Here is a 19,047-nt window from a genome sequence, read left to right on the forward strand (position 1 = left end):
GCAGATGATTTCAAATGATTATCTACCGATTTATCGACAAAAGAATGTATGGACATTTCATATGTCCACTTTGAATGGGTTACATATGGATGTCTAGGCAGGCGTCTTGGACATTGTTTGATGTCTCAATTTCTATGAAAATGAAAGGCTTATTAACATTAGATATTGCAATGGTATTAGATTTTTCATAACAAAAACTAGTTTTGAAAAAAATTCAAATGGGTTTTCATTATACTTCACTCGCAATAGGTACACGGTTGTCATTCGAGCTAAGAATTATCTGCCAAAATTTTCCAAAACAAAAAACACCAAATAAAAAACAAATTTGAAGGCAAATGTTTCTTCAAAAGAAATTTTTGTCACAACTTTAAAATTTGTCAAAATTTTAAATTTTGTCACAACTTTAAAATTTGTTAAAATTTTAAATTTTGTCAACATTTTAAATTTTGTAAAAATTTTAAATTTTGTCAAAATTTTAAATTTTGTCAAAATTTTAAAATTTATCAAAATTTTAAATTTTGTCAAAATTTTATTTCTATAGAAAATTGTGCAAAATATTATTATACCCTTCACCACTACTGTGGTACAGGGTATAATAAGTTTGTGCATTTGTATGTAACGCCAAGAAGGAAAAGTCTGAGACCCATCGTTTAGTATACCGATCGTCTTAGAATTGAATTCTGAGTCGATTTAGCGATGTCCGTCTGTCTGTCTGTCTGTCTGTCTGTCTGTCTGTCTGTCCGTCTGTCTGTCTGTCTGTTGATGTATTTTTGTGTGCAAAGTACAGCTCGCAGTTTTAGTCCGATTGTCCTAAAATTTGGTATAGGGTCCTGTTTCGGCTCAAAGACGATCCCTATTGATTTTGGAAAAAATCGGTTCAGATTTAGATATAGCTGCCATATATATTTTTCACCGATCTGGTCATAATTGGCGTGTATATCAACCGATCTTCCTCAAATTCCGTACATCCGAATATTTTATGAGTCTCGAAAAACTTGCAAAATATCAGCCAAATCGGTTCAGATTTAGATATAGATCCCATATATAGCTTTCGCCCGATTTACACTCATTTGCCCACAGAGGCCAAGTTTTTGCTCCGATTTAGTTGAAATTTTGCACAGGGAGTAGAATTAGCATTGTAGCTATGTGTGCCAAATTTGGTTGAAATCGGTTCAGATTTAGATATAGCTCCCATATATAGCTTTCGCCCGAGTTACACTCATATGACCGTAGAGGCCAATTTTTAACTCCGATTTAGTTGAAATTTTACACAGGGAGTAGAATTAGCATTGTAGCTATGCGTGCCAAATTTGGTTGAAATCGGTTCAGATTTAGATATAGCTCCCATATATATGTTTTTCTGATTTCGACAAAAATGGTCAAAATACCAACATTTTCCTTGTAAAATCACCACTGCTTAGTCGAAAAGTTGTAAAAATGACTCTAATTTTCCTAAACTTCTAATGCATATATATCGAGCGATAAATGATAAGTAAACTTTTGCGAAGTTTTCTTAAAATTGCTCCAGATTTAAATGTTTCCCATATTTATACCCTTCACCACTACTGTGGTACAGGGTATAATAAGTTTGTGCATTTGTATGTAACGCCAAGAAGGAGTAATCATAGACCAACCTTTTAGTATACGGATCGGCTTAGAATTAAATTCTGAGTCGATTTAGCGATGTCCGTCTGTCTGTTAAATTCCTTGTTAAATCGCCACTGCTTAGTCCAAAAGTTGTAAAAATGACTCTAATTTTCCTAAACTTCTAATACATATATATCGAGCGATAAATCATAAATAAACTTTTTCTAAGTTTCCTTAAAATTGCTTCAGATTTAAATGTTTCACATATTTTTTTACTAATATTGTGTTCCACCCTAGTGCATTAGCCGACTTAAATTTTGTGTCTATAGATTTTGTAGAAGTCTATCAAATTCTGTCCAGATCGAGTGATATTTAAATGTATGTATTTGGGACAAACCTTTATATATAGCCCCCAACACATTAGACGGATGTGATATGGTATCGAAAATTTTGATCTACAAAGTGGTGCAGGGTATAATATAGTCGGCCCCGCCCGACTTTAGACTTTCCTTACTTGTTTTTTTTTTTTAAATTTTGTCAAAATTTTATTTCTATAGAAAATTGTGAAAAATAATATTTTTTTTTAAATCTTGTCAACATTTTATTTCTATAAAAAATTTTGTTAAAATGTTAATACTTCAAGAAATTTTGTTAATATTTATTTTATTTTTATAGAAAATTTTGTCAAAATTTTACTTTTATAGAAAATTATGTTAAAATTTTATTACTAAAGAATTTTGTTAAAATTTTAGTTCTATAGACAATTTTGTCACAAATTTATTTCCATGGAAATTTTGTCAAAATTTTATTTCTCCTAAAAATTTTGCCTAAATACCATTTTTTATAAGAAATACAAAATTTGACAAAATTGTCTATAGAAATAAAATTTTGACAAAATTGTCTATAGAAATAAAATTTTGACAAAATTTTTCTATCGAAATAAAATTTTGACAAAATTTACTGTAGAAATTAAAGTTTGACAAAAAATTGTATAGAATAAGAAAAACGTTGACGTAGTTTTCGATATCATTTTTAATTTTTATTTCTATAGACATTTTTAGTTCTATAGACAATTTTATCAAAAATTTATTTCTTTGAAAATTTTGTCAAATTTTTAATTCTCCTAAAAATTTTGTCCAAATACAATTTTTTATAGGAAATTTTGTCAAATTTTTATTTCTATGGAAAATTTTGTCAAAATTTTATTTCTATAGAAAATTTTGTTAAGGTATTATTTCTGTAGAAAATTCCATCAAATTTTTTTCCGTTAGAATTTTTTGTCAAAATTTTATTTCAAGAGAAAACTTTGTCAATATTTTAACTCTTTAGGAAATTTTTAAAATTTTGTCACAAATTTATTTCTTTATAAAATTTTGTCAAAATTTTATTCCTATAGAAATTTTGACCAAATTTTATGTCTATAGCAAATTTTGTCACAATTTTTTTCTATAGAAGATTTTAACAAATTTTATTTTTATAGAAATTTTGGAAAATGTTATATCTATAGCAAATTCTGTCATATTTTTTTTTTTATAGAAAATTTTACCAAAATTTTATTTCTATAGAAAATTTTACCAAAATTTTATTTTTATAGAAAATATGTCAAAAGTATCTATAGAAAATTTTGCCAAAATGTTAATCGTGTAGAAAATTTTGTCAAAATATTACTCTTATAGAAAATGTGGCAAAATTTTATTTCAATGGAAAATTTTGTCAATTGTTTTTTCTATAGAAAATTTGTTAAAAATTTTATTTTCATAGAAAATTTTGTTAAAAATTTTATTTTCATAGAAAATTTTGTTAAAGTATTATTTCTGCAGAAAATTCTATCAAAATTTTATTCCGGTAGAAAATGTTGTCAAAATTTTATTACAAGAGAAAACGTTCTTAAAATGTTAATTCTTTAGAAAATTTTGTTAAAATTTTATTCCTATGGAAATTTTAGCCAAGTGTTATGTCTATAGCAAATTTTGTCACAAAAACTTGTCAAAATTTTATTTCTCTAGAACATTTTGGTCAAATGTTAATATCTATAGAAAATTTTGTAAAAGTTTTAATTGTGAAAATTTTTCTTCTACAGAAAATTTTCTCAAACTTTGATTTCTGTACAAATTTTTATTCAAAATTTTATTTCTATATGAAATTTTGTCAAAATTTTATTTCTATAGAGAAATTGATCAAAAATTTATTTTTATAGAAAATTTTTCAAAATTTTTAGTTTTTGTGAAAATTTTGTCGAAATTTTATTTCTATAGAAATTTTATCAAAATTTTATTTCCAAAGAAATTTTTTGTTAAAATTTAATTTATTTAAAAAATTGTTGTACAAGGTTATTTCTTTTGAAATATTTACCGTAATTTTATTTCTATAGAAAATTGTGTCAAAATTTTATTTCTATAGAAATTGTGTCAAAATTTTACTTTAATAGAAAATGATGTCAAAATTTTATATCGTTAAGATTGAGTTACATATCATGCGTTAATCCGTGCGTTGATGGAAGGGTTGATATTTTTCAGTTTGAGCCACTCTAACAATACTGTTACTTTCAAAAAGAGAAATTTCAACTCTTCAATCAACGGACGCATTAACGCATAGTATGTAACTCAACCTATAGAAAATGTTGTCAAAATTTTATTTCTATGGAAAATTTTGTCAAAATTTTATTTCTGTAGAATATTTTGTCAACATTTTATTTCTATAGAAAATATTGTCAAAATTTTATTACTATAGATAATTTGGTCAAAATTTTATTTCTATAGGAAATTTTGTCAAATTTTATTTCTAGAGAAGATTTTGTCAAAATTTTATTTCTATAGAAAATTTCGTCAAAATTTTATTTCTATAGAAAATTTTCTCAACATTTTATTTCTATAGAAAATTTTATCAAAATTTTTGTTCTATAGAAAATTTTATCAAAATTTTATTTCTATAGAAAATTTTCTCAACATTTTATTTTCATAGAACATTTTATCAAAATTTCTGTTCCATAGAAAATGTTGTAAAAATTTTATTTCTATAGAAAATTTTGTCAAAATTTTATTTCTGTAGAATATTTTGCCAAAATTTTATTTCTATAAAAAATGTTGTCAAAATTTATTACTATAGAAAATTTGGTCAAAATTTTATTGATATAGGAAATTTTGTCAAATTTTTTTTCTATAGAAAATTTTATCAAAATTTTATTTCAATAGAAGATTTTGTCAACATTTTATTTCTATAGAAGATTTTGTCAACATTTTATTTCTATAGAAAATTTTATCAAAATTTTCTTTCTATAGAAAATGTTGTCAAAATTTTATTTTTATAGAAAATTTTCTCAACATTTTATTTCTATAGAAAATTTTATCAAAATTTTAGTTCTATAGAAAATTTTATCAAAATTTAGTTCTATAGAGAATTTTGTCAAAATTTTATTTCTATAGAAAATTTTGTGAAAATTTTATTTCTGTAGAAAATTTTATCAAAATTTTATTACTATAGAAAATTTGGTCAAAATTTTATTTCTATAAGAAATTTTATCAACATTTTATTTCTATAGAAAAATTTGTCAACATTTTATTTCTATAGCAAATTTTATTTCTATAGAAAATTTTATCAAAATTTTATTTCTATAGAAAATTTTGTAAAAATTTTATTTCTATAGTAAATTCTGGAAAATTTAAAAAATTTTGTCGACTATAAAAATTTTTCAAAATGTTTTTTTTTATTAAAAATTCTGCTCGTGTTTGAAGGAAAGAGGAAATAATTTTTTCTGTGTACCTTTACAGTTTTAACCCCTTTTGCACCCTGTTTTCCCTTTTTGATTATCTTTACTTACTATTATTCAAATCCATTTGCATTTTCTTCATTAGCTCATTGGTATTCTTCAGATCTGCTGAGAAACGATCCACTTTATTTCTATAGAAAATTTTGTCAAAATTTTATTTCTGTAGAATATTTTGCCAACATTTTATTTCTATAAAAAATGTTGTCAAAATTTATTACTATAGAAAATTTGGTCAAAATTTTATTGATATAGGAAATTTTGTCAAATTTTTTTTCTATAGAAAATTTTATCAAAATTTTATTTCTATAGAAGATTTTGTCAACATTTTATTTCTATAGAAGATTTTGTCAACATTTTATTTCTATAGAAAATTTTATCAAAATTTTCTTTCTATAGAAAATGTTGTCAAAATTTTATTTCTATAGAAAATTTTTTCAAAATTTTATTTCTATAGAAAATTTTATCAAAAGTTTATTTATATCGAAAATGTTGTCAAAATTTTATTTTTATAGAAAATTTTTTCAACATTTTATTTCTATAGAAAATTTTATCAAAATTTTAGTTCTATAGAAAATTTGATCAAAATTTAGTTCTATAGAGAATTTTGTCAAAATTTTATTTCTATAGAAAATTTTGTGAAAATTTTATTTCTGTAGAAAATTTGGTCAAAATTTTATTTCTATAAGAAATTTTGTCAACATTTTATTTCTATAGCAAATTTTATTTCTATAGAAAATTTTATCAAAATTTTATTTCTATAGAAAATTTTGTAAAAATTTTATTTCTGTAGAAAATTTTGTCAAAATTTTATTTCTATAGAAAAATTTGTCAAAATTTTACAACTATAGAAAATTTGGTCAACATTTTATTTCTATAGGAAATTTTATCAAAATTTTATTTCTATAGAAATTTTTGTCAAAATTTTATTTCTATAGAAAATTTTGTCAAAATTTTATTTCTATAGAAAATTTTGTCAATATTTTATTTCTATAGAAAATCTATAGAAAATGTTGTCAAAATTTTATTTCTATAGACAATTTTGTCAACATTTTATTTCTATAGCAAATTTTATCAAAATTTTATTTCTATAGAAATTTTTGTCAAAATTTTATTTCTGTCAAATTTATGTCAAATTTTATTTCTGTAGAAAATTTTATCAAAATTGTATTTTTATAGCAAATTTTATCAAAATTTTATTTCTATAGAAAATTTCGTCAAAATATGTTTCTGACTTGTTATTGGAAATACTTTGAGGTCTCTCGAATCGATTTTTTCTTTATTTAAATAAACAGCAAAGTAACCAATCTATTTAAAACGGTTTTGACATATTCCAAATAATTGTAGGAAAAATAAACTCGCATAGGTGTCTACAATTTCTGTTATATTTTGCTATAGAAATTTTTTCAGAAAAAATACCAACAAAAAGAATTACCATTTGACCCTCCCTCAAGCATGGTTCGTCAAAGATCACGTAGAACTCTAGAAGAAGTTTATGGAAATAAAATTGAAACGGCTAAATTATTACCAGATGGAAATGGAAAAATCAAAGGTCTCCTCCAAACAAATATGCAAGATAATGGCTATATAATAACATCCAATAGGCCTTACCATACAATTCCTACAACATTGGCTCCACCAGCTTCGGTAACCAGTACAATGGGAGGTGTGAATAGTTCTCGTAGAAAAAGTGCTAGACCATATGGAAAATCAAATTCACAAAAATATCGCAGTGGTGAAGAAAAAGACGATTGCAGTAAAGATATGGAAAATGTGAAGGCTAAAACCTGTAGACTTAATAATGCGGGGACAAATGCTTCACCAATTAACTATGAAAATAAAACGCATAGACCACCGGGCAATGATACAAAAAATTATGAAGGTCTTCCAATAAATTCACAAAATCATCAACAACAATCGCATAACACTTATCGTAATCAGCAACATTCCCACCATCATCATCAGAATCAGCATCATCATCATCCAACTGAAGATGAGGATAAAGATGATGATACCGAAGAATTTTTCCAACTAATACGTCAAACTGTTGAAAAGGCTATAGGGGTACGATTTTGTGATGATTTCGAATTATTTTTGTTTTTTTTATTTAAAAAATTTCTTTTCTCCAGAAATCCATATCTGAACTCTTGAATCGTAATTTCCGGGATTTGAGTCAAAAAGTGGATCGTTTCTCAGCAGATCTGAAGAATACCAATGAGCTAATGAAGAAAATGCAAATGGATTTGAATAATAGTAAGTAAAGATAATCAAATAGGGAAAACAGGGTGCAAAAGGGGTTAAAACTGTAAAGGTACACAGAAAAAATTATTTCCTATTTCCTTCCAACACGAACAGAATTTTTAATTAAAAAAAAACCATTTTGAAAAATTTTTATAGTCGACAAAATTTTTTAAATTTTCCAGAATTTACTATAGAAATAAAATTTTGACACAATTTTATATAAAAATAAAATTTTGACAAAATTTTCTATAGAAATAAAATTTTGACAAAATTTTATATAGAAACAAAAGTTTCTATAGAAATAAAATGTTGACAAAATTTTCTATTCAAATAAAATTTTGACCAAATTTTCTATAGAAATAAAATTTTGACATAATTTTCAATAGAAATAAAATTTTGACAGATTTTTCTATAGAAATAAAATTTTGACAAAATTTCCTGAAGGAATAAAATTTTGAAAATTTTTCTATAGAAATAAAATGTTGACAACATTTTCTATAGAAGTAAAGGTTTTTTGTAGAAGTAAAATTACGACAATATTTTGTATAGAAATAAAATGTTGACAACAATTTCTATAGAAATAAAATTTTCTATAGGAGTAATGTTTTTTTTTTGTAGAAGTAAAATTATGAAAATAATTTCTATAGAAATAAAATTTTGACAAAATTTTTTATAGAACTAAAATTTTGATAAAAGTTGCTATAGAAATAAAATTTTGACAAAATTTTTTATTGAAATTAAATTTTGACAAAATTTTCTATAGAAATAAAATTTTGACATAATTTTCAATAGAAATAAAATTTTGACAGATTTTTCTATAGAAATAAAATTTTGCCAAAATTTCCTGAAGGAATAAAATTTTGAAATTTTTTTCTATAGAAATAAAATTTTGATAATATGACAATGGACTGAATAGTCCAAGTGAGCCTGAAACTTTATCGGGCTGCCACTTTAACCTAACCTAAAATTTTGACATTTTTTATAAAAATAAAATGTTGGAAAATTTCTTTTTTTTTTTCTTTCATTTCAGAAATTGTCCACTATGGAGAGGAAACTTCACGACATTTCCGTTATCTCTGCATGAAATCCGAATACGATAAAATGTTCTATCAACATCAGACCATGATGTCAACAGCATCGGTAGTACCCATAAACCATGATTTGGCAAAGCCAAATAATATTGCCAAAAGCTCTTGTGAATCTGATGCTAAAACAGAAGATGATCAGAAAACCTTAATACCATGTACATGTCGTAGTGTTAGTAACACCAAAACACCCATTCATCCTCAAACAACGATCTCACCAAAGGATCCTGGAAAATCCTCATCAGATGACCAAAGTATTGGTCACAAATCTTCAGATATAGGAATGCGTGAGATATTAGATCAGATTCAACGTTTCTGTGCTCAAATGCAGACTTCGAAGGATAAACATAAAGATGAGAAACCTTCAATATCGGGAGTGCAGAGACGGATGAAGACTTCTAATGGAGATATATTGGAAAGTTATCATCAAGCCAAGGCTATGCGTTTGAATGATCATTTCTTTCAAGATGACGATTTCATCATGAGTTCGGATAGTTCAACGCCACGCAGTGAAGACAATGAACCAATAGCTCCTCAAAATTATGGTAATATGACGGTGAGGACTTCGAATGCAATGCGAAATCATGAAATAGGAGCTGGAGGTGATGGTGGTGGTAGAATTGGTGGTGGTGATGGTGATCAGATGGGAATGATGTAGAGCTATTCTTGATTATGGAGAAGGACAACGAAATTAAATCAAAAAAATTCTTGTAGTTTTTTAATTTGGGATATCGAAAGGATTTGACCTTATTTGTGATATATTTTTGTGTTGTTTTGGCTTTGGTAAATAAATATCCTTTACATCCTTTTTTTTGAAATTCACAGATAACCTTGCAATGACCGAGATTTAGCTGTAGTAAAATCCATGTGAATTTGACTTGAAATAGATTTGAATCTGACTTAAATTTGGTTTGAATTTTCTGTGATATTTCGTATGACCGAGATTTAGATGGGGTAAAAACCATGTGAATTTGACTTGAAATAGATTTGAGTCTGACTTGAATTTCGTTTGAATTTTCTGTGATATTTCGTATTTTTTTTTTGACTTGGGATTTCAAAAGGATATGGCCTAATTTTTTATATATATTTGTGTGTTTTTGGCTTGGGTAAATAAATATGAGGTCCCTTAAATCTTAATTATCATTTTTGAAATTCATAGATAGCCTACCGCTGACAGAGATTCCATATAAATTTGACTTGCTAATTTTTTGAATATGACTTGAATTTGGTTTGAATTTTCTGTGAAAATTATGTGAGTCTTTGTAAATAAATATGAGGTCCTTTACACCCAAATTATTTTTGATTTTATTGAAATTCATAAAATAATTTAGAATCGATTCATTAACTTAAAATTCATTGATAGCCTTTCGCTGACAGAGATTTCATATAAATTTGACTTGAAAGTTTTTTGAAATCTGACTTTAATTTGGTTTGAATTTTCTGTGAAAATTATATGAGTTTTTGGAAATAAATACCACGACCTTAACATTCAAATTATTTTGTGTTAAATAAATATAGGGTCCTTTACACCCTAAATATTTTTCATTGAAATTCATAGATAACCTTGCACTAAATGAGATTTGAATTGAAGTAGATTTGAATCTGACTTGAATTTGGTTTGAATTTTCTGTGATATTTGGTATTTTTGATTTGGGTTTCCAAAGGATATGGCCTTATTATACCCTCCACCATAGGATGGGGGTATATTAACTTTGTCATTCCGTTTGTAACACATCGAAATATTGTTCTGAGACCCCATAAAGTATATATATTCTGGGTCGTGGTGAAATTCTGAGTCGATCTGAGCATGTCCGTCCGTCCGTCTGTTGAAATCACGCTAACTTCCGTACGAAACAAGCTATCGACTTGAAACTTGGCACAAGTAGTTGTTATTGATGTAGGTCGGATGGTATTGAAAATGGGCCATATCGGTCCACTTTTACGTATAGCCCCCATATAAACGGACCCCCAAATTTGGCTTGCGATTGCTCTAAGAGAAGCAAATTTCATCCCATCCGGCTGAAATTTGCTACATGGTGTTAATATATGGTCTCCAACAACCATGCAAAAATTGGTCCATATCGGTCCACTTTTACGTATAGCCCCCATATAAACGGATCCCCAAATTTGGCTTGCGATTGCTCTAAGAGAAGCAAATTTCGTCCGATCCGGCTGAAATTTGGTACATGGTGTTGGTATATGGTCTCTAACAACCATGCGCAAATTGGTCCACATCGGTCCATAATTATATATAGCCCCCATATAAACGGACCCCCAAATTTGGCTTGCGATTGCTCTAAGAGAAGCAAATTTCGTCCGATCCGGCTGAAATTTGGTACATGGTGTTGGTATATGGTCTCTAACAACCATGCAAAAATTGGTCCACATCGGTCCATAATTATATATAGCCCCCATATAAACCGATCCCCAGATTTGGCTTGCGGAGCCCCAAAGAGAAGCAAATTTCATCCGATACGGCTGAAATTTGGTACATGGTATTAATATAAGGTCTCTAACAACCATGCAAAAATTGGTACATATCGGTCCATAATTATATATAGCCCCTATATAAACCGATCCCCAGATTTGAACTCCGGAGCCTCTTAGAGGAGCAAAATTCATCCGATCCGGTTGAAATTTGGTACGTGGTATTAGTATATGGTCTCTAACAACCATGCAAAAATTGGTCCATATCGGTCCATAATTATATATAGCCCCCATATAAACCGATTCCCAGATTTGGTTTGCGGATCCTCTAAGAGAAGCAAATTTCATCCGATCCGCCTGAAATTTGGTACATGGTATTAGTATATAGTCTCTAAGAACCATTCAAAAATTGGTCCATATCAGTCCATAATTATATATAGCCCCTATATAAACCGATCCCCAGATTTTGTCAAAATTTTATTTCTATAGAAAATTTTGTCGAGATTTTATTCCTATAGAAAATTTTGTCAAATTTTATTTCTATAGAAAATTTTATTTCTGTAGAAAATGTTGTCAAAATTTTAATTCTATAGAGAATGTTGTCAAAATTTTAAATCTCTTGAAAATTTTGTAAAAATTTTATTTCTAAAAAATATTTTGTCAAAATGTTATTTCTATAGAAAATGTTGTTAAAATCGTATTTCTATAGAAAATTTTGTCCAAATTTTACTTCTATAGAAAATGTTGTCAAAATTTTATTTTGTCAAAATTTTATTTCTATAGAAAATTTTGTCAAACTTAATTATATACGTATTTAATCGGCCATTTTAAGTTCAATATATACCACGTATGGACTACGTGGTATACATTACGGTATTAGGAAGTTTTAATATACCTTGTCATCGGCAAAAGTTACCGCAACCCAAGTAATTCGATTGTGGATGACAGTCTTAAGTAGAAGTTTCTACGCAATCCATGGTGGAGGGTACATAAGCTTCGGCCTGGCCGAACTTACGGCCGTATATACTTGTTTTTCATATATTTTTGTGTGTTTTTGGTAAATAAATATGAGGTACTTATATGATAAGAACCATATAAATTTGACTAGAAATAGATTTGAATCACACTTGAATTTGATTTGAATTTTCTGGGAAATTTATATGAATCTTTGGTAAATAAATATGAGGTCCTTTACACTCAAATTTTTATTATTATTTTTATTTTTGAAATTCATAAAATAATTTAGAATCGATTCATTGACTCCACTCCTCCTACTTCCAAGGAAATTTTAAAAATTTCATCTCGTTTATGATTTTAAGTTACTACCATAACTGATTTGAATTTAGATTTCAGTATCAGTGTCAACAAACCAAAATGAAAAATTACTTGAAAAGCACTATCCAGATTCCTTAACTTCCAAAGTAGTTTGGTATACGCCCATAAAAACAATCCATTTATCATCTATGTCGACCAACATGTCATACTTCAACTTCAAGGGATACATTAACGCAAAATATCATGAGAGTATTCAATCGTATTAGAGCAAGGCGAGATGGGGGGCGGAATAAGGAGAGCAATGAAAGTTCAAGAAAAATGCTTGCGACAAATGTTGCAACAAATTTCAACTCAAGCGTAACAAGATGAAGTGGTACAAAATACGAGTATTAAGAAACTATTGAGGTTTCAATTTTTCTAAGTTTTCCCCACTACTGATGAAAAATCATTTAAAATCAATGAAGTGAAAATATCTTGCAGACATAAATACACAGTGGGGAAGGAGGATGAATTTTTAGTCATCATGATGATTGTACAGGGGATAAAAATCACTGCCAACAGACCTCGAGGAAATGTGGATTTCATATGATTTAATAAAACGAAAGGAACTCAAAAGATTCAAGTCAAATCCAAATCTAAACACTTTCAAGTCAAATTCATATCTAAAACCAAAAATTCTCTTTACGTATATGAACTCAAACAACTATCAAGTCAAATTGAAAAGAGTTCACATTTATTGCAAAGTAAAATCTTACAAATTTCATAGCAAATTTTCACTAACTCATGTACACCATTTGAAAAATATTAGAATTTGATTTGAAAATTGTTTGAATTCCGCTTGAATTAGACTAAATATTTATTTTTTTTTAATTACGATTAATATAGTGTAAATTTGCAAAATCAAGTTCAGATTAAATTTAGGTTTATCTAAATTTGAAAAATCAAAATGATTCTCACACCAAATATGCCCTTTAAATATTTGACTTCAAACAAATTTCAAGTCAAAATCAATATGATATGAAAACAGTTTACATTTAATGCAAACTGAAAATTTTCCTAGCAAATTTTACTAATTCTGTTGAACAATTCTTATCATAATTTGAACAATGTTTGAATTTGGCTTGAAATTGGTTTGAATTCCACTTGAATGTATACTTGAAGTAGACAAAATATTTTAATACATTAAAATAAAATTAAAAAAGTATAAATTTCTAAAATGATCAGGATCGTAGCAAATTCTAATTCTAGTACAACATTTGAAAAATGTCCATCCCCCCTTAATAATGTTTGATGTATTAAAAGTTTAAAATTCGACTAAGAAAAGGGTCTCCCTTGTCAATAATCTAAAAATGGAATCGGGCACTCAGTGATATGAGAAAAGTTCACACTATCGTCTCAATTGACTGAATAGTCTGAAAAAACGGGCTGTCACTATATCTAACTAAACCTATGTACATTTTCCAATATTGTTTATGAATCAAAATCCATGATGGAAAGCTACTAAGCTCGGTTGTCACAATTGGTAGAATTCTACCACAAATTGTAGATTTTTTACTATTTGGTAGATTGGTAGAATCTTGATGTTTTGGTAGATTTTGGCAAATATTCCTCTCCAACCGAGAGGTACTACAAATATTTTCTATAGAAATAAAATTTTGACAAAATTTTCTACATAAATAAAATGTTGACAACACTTTCTATAGAAATAAAATTTTGACAAACTTTTATAGAGAAATAAATATTTTGACAAAATTTTCTATAGAAATAAAATTTTGACCAATTTCTCTATAGAAATAAAATTTTGACAAAATTTTCTACACGAACAAAAATTTGACACACTTTTCTATAGAATAAAAATTTTGACAAAATTTTCCATATAGACAATATAGAAATAAAATTTTGACAAAATAGAAATAAACTTTTCTTTAGAAATAAAATTCTAAAAAATGTTCTATGGAAATGAAAGTTTTTATAAAATTTTCTATACAAATAAAAATTTTTACAAAACTTTCTATAGAAATAAAGTTTTGACAAAATAGAAATCAAATTTTCTTTAGAAATAAAATTTTGAAAAATAGAAACAAAATTTTCTACGGAAATAAAATTTTAACAAAATCTTTTATAGAAATAAAATGTTGACAAAATTTTCTCTAGAATAAAAATTTTTACAAAATGTTCTATAGAGATAAAATTTTGCCAAAATTTTCCATAGAATTAAAATTTTGACAAAATTTCCTAGAGAAATAAAATTTTGACAAAATAGAAATAAAATTTTCTTTAGAGACAAAATTTTGACAAAATTTTCTATTGCAATAAAATTTTTACAAAATTTTCTATAGAAATAAAATTTTGACAAAATTTTCTATAGAAATAAAATTTTGACAAAATTTTCTATTGAAATAAATTTTTTACAAAATTTTCTATAGAAATAAAAATTTGACAAAATTTTCCATAGAAATAAAATTTTGACAAAATTTTCTATAGAAATAAAAATTTTACAAAATTGTCCATTGAAATAAAATTTTGACAAAATTTTCTACGAAATAAAACTTTTACAAAATTTTCTATAGTATTGAAATTTTGACAAAATTTTCTACAGAAAAAAAATTTTCTACTGAAATAAAATTTTAACAAAATTTTTTATAGAAATAATAAAATTTTGATAAAATTTTCTATAGTAATGAAATTGTGACAACATTTTCTACAAAATTTTAACAAAATTCTTTATAGAAACAAAATGTTGACAAAATTTTCTATAGACATAAAATTTTGACAAAATTTTCTTTAAAAATAAAATTTTTCTATATAAAATTTTACAAAATTTTCCATTGAAATAAAATTTTGACAAAATTTTCTACAAAATAAAATTTTGACAAAATTTTCTACAAAATAAAATTTTGACAAAATTTTCTACAAAATAAAATTTTGACAAAATTTTCTATAGTATTGAAATTTTGACAAAATTTTCTATAGAAACAAAATTTTCTACAGAAATAAAATTTTAACAAAATTTTTTATAGAAATATTAAAATTTTGATAAAATTTTCTATAGTAATGAAAGTGTGACAACATTTTCTACAAAATTTTAACAAAATTCTTTATAGAAATAAAATGTTGACAAAATTTTCTATAGAAATAAAATTTTGACAAAATTTTCTTTAGAAATAAAAATTTTCTATAGAAATAAAATGTTGACAAATTCTTTGTACTCGTATAAATAAAATGTTGACAAAATTTTCTATAGAAATAAAATTTTGACAAAATTTTCTTTAGAAATAAAATTTTGACAAATTCTTTACAGAAATAAAATTTTGCAAAGTTTTCGATAGAAATAAAATTTTGACAAAATTTTCTATAGAAATAAAATTTTGAAAAAATAAGATTTATTGTTTGGTAGTTTTTTGGTACAATTTTTCCGAATTATATATGGCAACCGTGCTACCAAGATAGTTTAAAAGTTCGTTAAGTCAACTTACACCGACGATTCATGAAATGATGATAAATACCATGTAAATTTGACTGAAAATAGATTTGAACCCGACTTGAAGCTTGTTTGAATTTCCTATGAAATTTATGTGAATTTTCTTTGATTTCAATTTGAATTCAAATATTGCTTACAAATTGCCCTTATCACAGATTTGATGTAGCCAATTGTTAATTTTAAAGTGTCGCATTCATTTTGTCACAACCTAAGGGGGGAAATATAAATGTGACCAAATGTCGCAGTACTGCAGTCTTCACATGCCTGCCCATTAGATTAGTAACGATTAATAACTCATAAAAAAAGTGTTACTAACGAAGGAAATTCCACATCTATGCAACCAAATGGTGCAATAAATTATAAAGCAATTAGAAATGAAACACTGGCCATTGGAGTAACATTTCCTTTATAGCACAAATTGGGTCACAATGCATGTCAGAACATTAAAATGGAGTTTATTGAAGTTATAATGGGATATCAAATGATATTATTGATATAACATAGGACCAAAATCGATTAGAAACAATATTATTGGTATGAAATATGTGTTGCAAAATATCAAAAATATAAGAGAACGTAGGGTTTAAATGGTCCCATTATATTCTTATTTCTATGGCAATAATTCCCCTCACAACTCATAATTCTTAAATTTTATTACCATCCAATGATACCCCATAAATATTTTTTTTCGCAACATTTCTACACCCTTACGGTGAGCAACAAAGCAACAAGAATTCAATGAATTGAAATTCAATACCTCATTCATTCATTTTTTTGATGAAAACTCATTCAGGCGTGAAACGTTTATAGTCATTTACCAAAGCAAAGTCCATGCGTATATATTATCTGCGAAAGGGTCATATAAGACAAATGTTACTTGAAAATAAGGCTAAATGAGACAAATATGAAACATAATATTCTGGCTTAAATACTTCAGGTCTTCTGAGCCAATAAAGGTCAAAAGTAAGTGTAAATAAGAGTTAATGTGACAAAGTATTTTAGTCTGACGTGGATTATATACCATCAACCCTTAAAATATTAACGATAATTTGAATGATATTGGAATACTTTTTAACGAAAATTGTTAAATTCATATATATGGGAAATATATTTATTTCTATAGAAAATTTTGTCAAAAAGTTATTACAATAGAAAATTTTGTCAAAATTTATTTCTATAGAAAATTTTGTCCAAATTTTATTTCTACAGAAAATTTTGTGAACATTTTATTTCTCTAGAAAATTTTGTCAAAATTTTATTTCTATAGAAAATTTTGTCAAAATTTTATTTCTATAGAAAACACTGACAAACTTTTATTTCTATAGAAACTTTTGTCCAAATTTTATTTCTATAGGAAATTTTGTCAAAAATTTAATTCACTAGGAAATTTTGTGAAAATTTCATTTGTATAGATTTTTTTTCAAAAATTTATTTTTGTCGAAAATTTTGTCAAATTTTCATTTGAAGAATTTTGTTAAATTTTTATTTCTATAGAAAATTTTGTTAAATTTTTATTTCTATAGAAAATTTTGTCAACATTTTATTTCTATAGAAACCTTTGTCAAAATTTATTTCTATAGAAAATTTTGTCGAAACTTTATTTCTTTAGAAAATGTTGTCCAAATTTTATTACTATAGAAAACAATGACAAAATTTTATTTCTATAGAAAATTTTATCAAAATTTTATTTCTATAGAAAACATTGACAAAATTTTATTTTTATAGAAAATTTTGTATAAATTGTATTTCTATAGAAAATTTTGTCAAAATTTTAATTCAACAGAAATTTTAGTCAAAATTTTATTTCTATCGCAAATTTTGTCAAAATTTTATTTCTATAGAAAATTTTGTCAAAATTTTATTTCTATAGAAAATTTTGTCAAAATTTTAATTCAATAGAATATTTTGTAAAAATTTTTTTTCTATAGAAAATTTTGTCAAAATTTTATTTTTATATGGAAAATTTTGTCAAAATTTCATTTCAATAGAAAATGTTGTTAAATTTTTAATTCAATAGAAAATTTTGTCAAAATTTTATTTCTATAGCAAATTTTGTCAAAATTTTATTTCTATAGAAAATTTTGCCAAAATTTTATTTCTATAGAAAATGTTGTTAAATTTTTAATTCAATAGAAAATTTTGTCAAAAATTTATTTCTATAGAAAATTTTGTCAAAATTTTATTTCTACAGAAAATTTTGTCAAAATTTTAATTCAATAGAATATTTTGTAAAAATTTTTTTTCTATAGAAAATTTTGTCAAAATTTTATTTTTATATGGAAAATTTTGTCAATATTTCATTTCAATAGAAAATGTTGTTAAATTTTTAATTCAATAGAAAATTTTGTCAAAATTTTATTTCTATAGCAAATTTTGTCAAAATTTTATTTCTATAGAAAATTTTGCCAAAATTTTATTTCTATAGAAAATGTTGTTAAATTTTTAATTCAATAGAAAATTTTGTCAAAAATTTATTTCTAAAGAAAATTTTGTCAAAAATTTATTTCTATAGAAAATTTTCTCAAAATTTTATTTCTATAGAAAATTTTCTCAAAATTTTAGTTCTATAGAAAATTTTCTCAACATTTTATTTATATAGAAAATTTTGTTAAATGTTTATTTCTATAGAAAATTATGTGAACATTTTATTTCTATAGACAATTTTGTTAAATTTTTATTTCTATAGAAAATTATGTCAACATTCTATTCCTGTAAAAAATTTTATTTCTTTAGAAAATTTTCTCAAAATTTTATTTCTATAGAAAATTTTCTCAAAATTTTATTTCTCTAGAAAATTTTGTCCAAATTTTATTTCTATAGAAAATTTTGTCAAAATTTAATTTCAATAGAAAATGTTGTCAAAATTTTATTTCTATAGAAAATTTTTGTCAAAATTTTATTTCTATAGCAAATTTTATCAAAATTTTATTTCTATAGAAAATGTTGTCAAAAATTTAATTCAATAGAAAATTTTGTCAAAATTTTATTTCTATAGGAAATTTTGTCAAAATTTTATTTCTATAGAAAATTTTGCTAACATTTTATTTCTATAGAAAATTTTGTCAAAATTTTATTTTTACAGAAAATTTTGTCAACATTTTATTTCTCTACGAAATTTTTGTCAAAATTTTATTTCTATTGAAAATTTTGTTAAATTTTTATTTCTATAGAAAATTATGTCAACATTC

General features: G+C 25.1%; 1 protein-coding gene across 1 annotated transcript; it reads left to right on the forward strand.

Annotated features, from left to right (window-relative positions):
- Positions 1 to 6,666: 6,666 nt before the first annotated feature.
- On the forward strand, positions 6,667 to 9,494 carry LOC142220376 (uncharacterized). Its single transcript, XM_075289471.1, has 3 exons — positions 6,667 to 7,414; positions 7,480 to 7,603; positions 8,622 to 9,494. Exons 1-3 carry the CDS (start codon positions 6,806 to 6,808, stop codon positions 9,332 to 9,334), a joined length of 1,446 nt encoding a protein of 481 aa, XP_075145586.1. The 5' UTR covers positions 6,667 to 6,805; the 3' UTR covers positions 9,335 to 9,494.
- Positions 9,495 to 19,047: the final 9,553 nt, after the last annotated feature.

This window comes from Haematobia irritans, chromosome 1 (genome assembly GCF_050003625.1).
Source record: "Haematobia irritans isolate KBUSLIRL chromosome 1, ASM5000362v1, whole genome shotgun sequence".
NCBI classification, from domain to species: Eukaryota; Metazoa; Arthropoda; class Insecta; order Diptera; family Muscidae; genus Haematobia; species Haematobia irritans.

Bases quoted from the DNA above. Each gene is read 5' to 3' on its own strand.
- LOC142220376 (XM_075289471.1), top strand. From the start codon at position 6,806: ATGGTTCGTCAAAGATCACGTAGAACTCTAGAAGAAGTTTATGGAAAT. The intron at 7,415-7,479 runs GTACGATTTTGT...TCTTTTCTCCAG, and splicing joins CTGTTGAAAAGGCTATAGGG to AAATCCATATCTGAACTCTT. The intron at 7,604-8,621 runs GTAAGTAAAGAT...CTTTCATTTCAG, and splicing joins GCAAATGGATTTGAATAATA to AAATTGTCCACTATGGAGAG.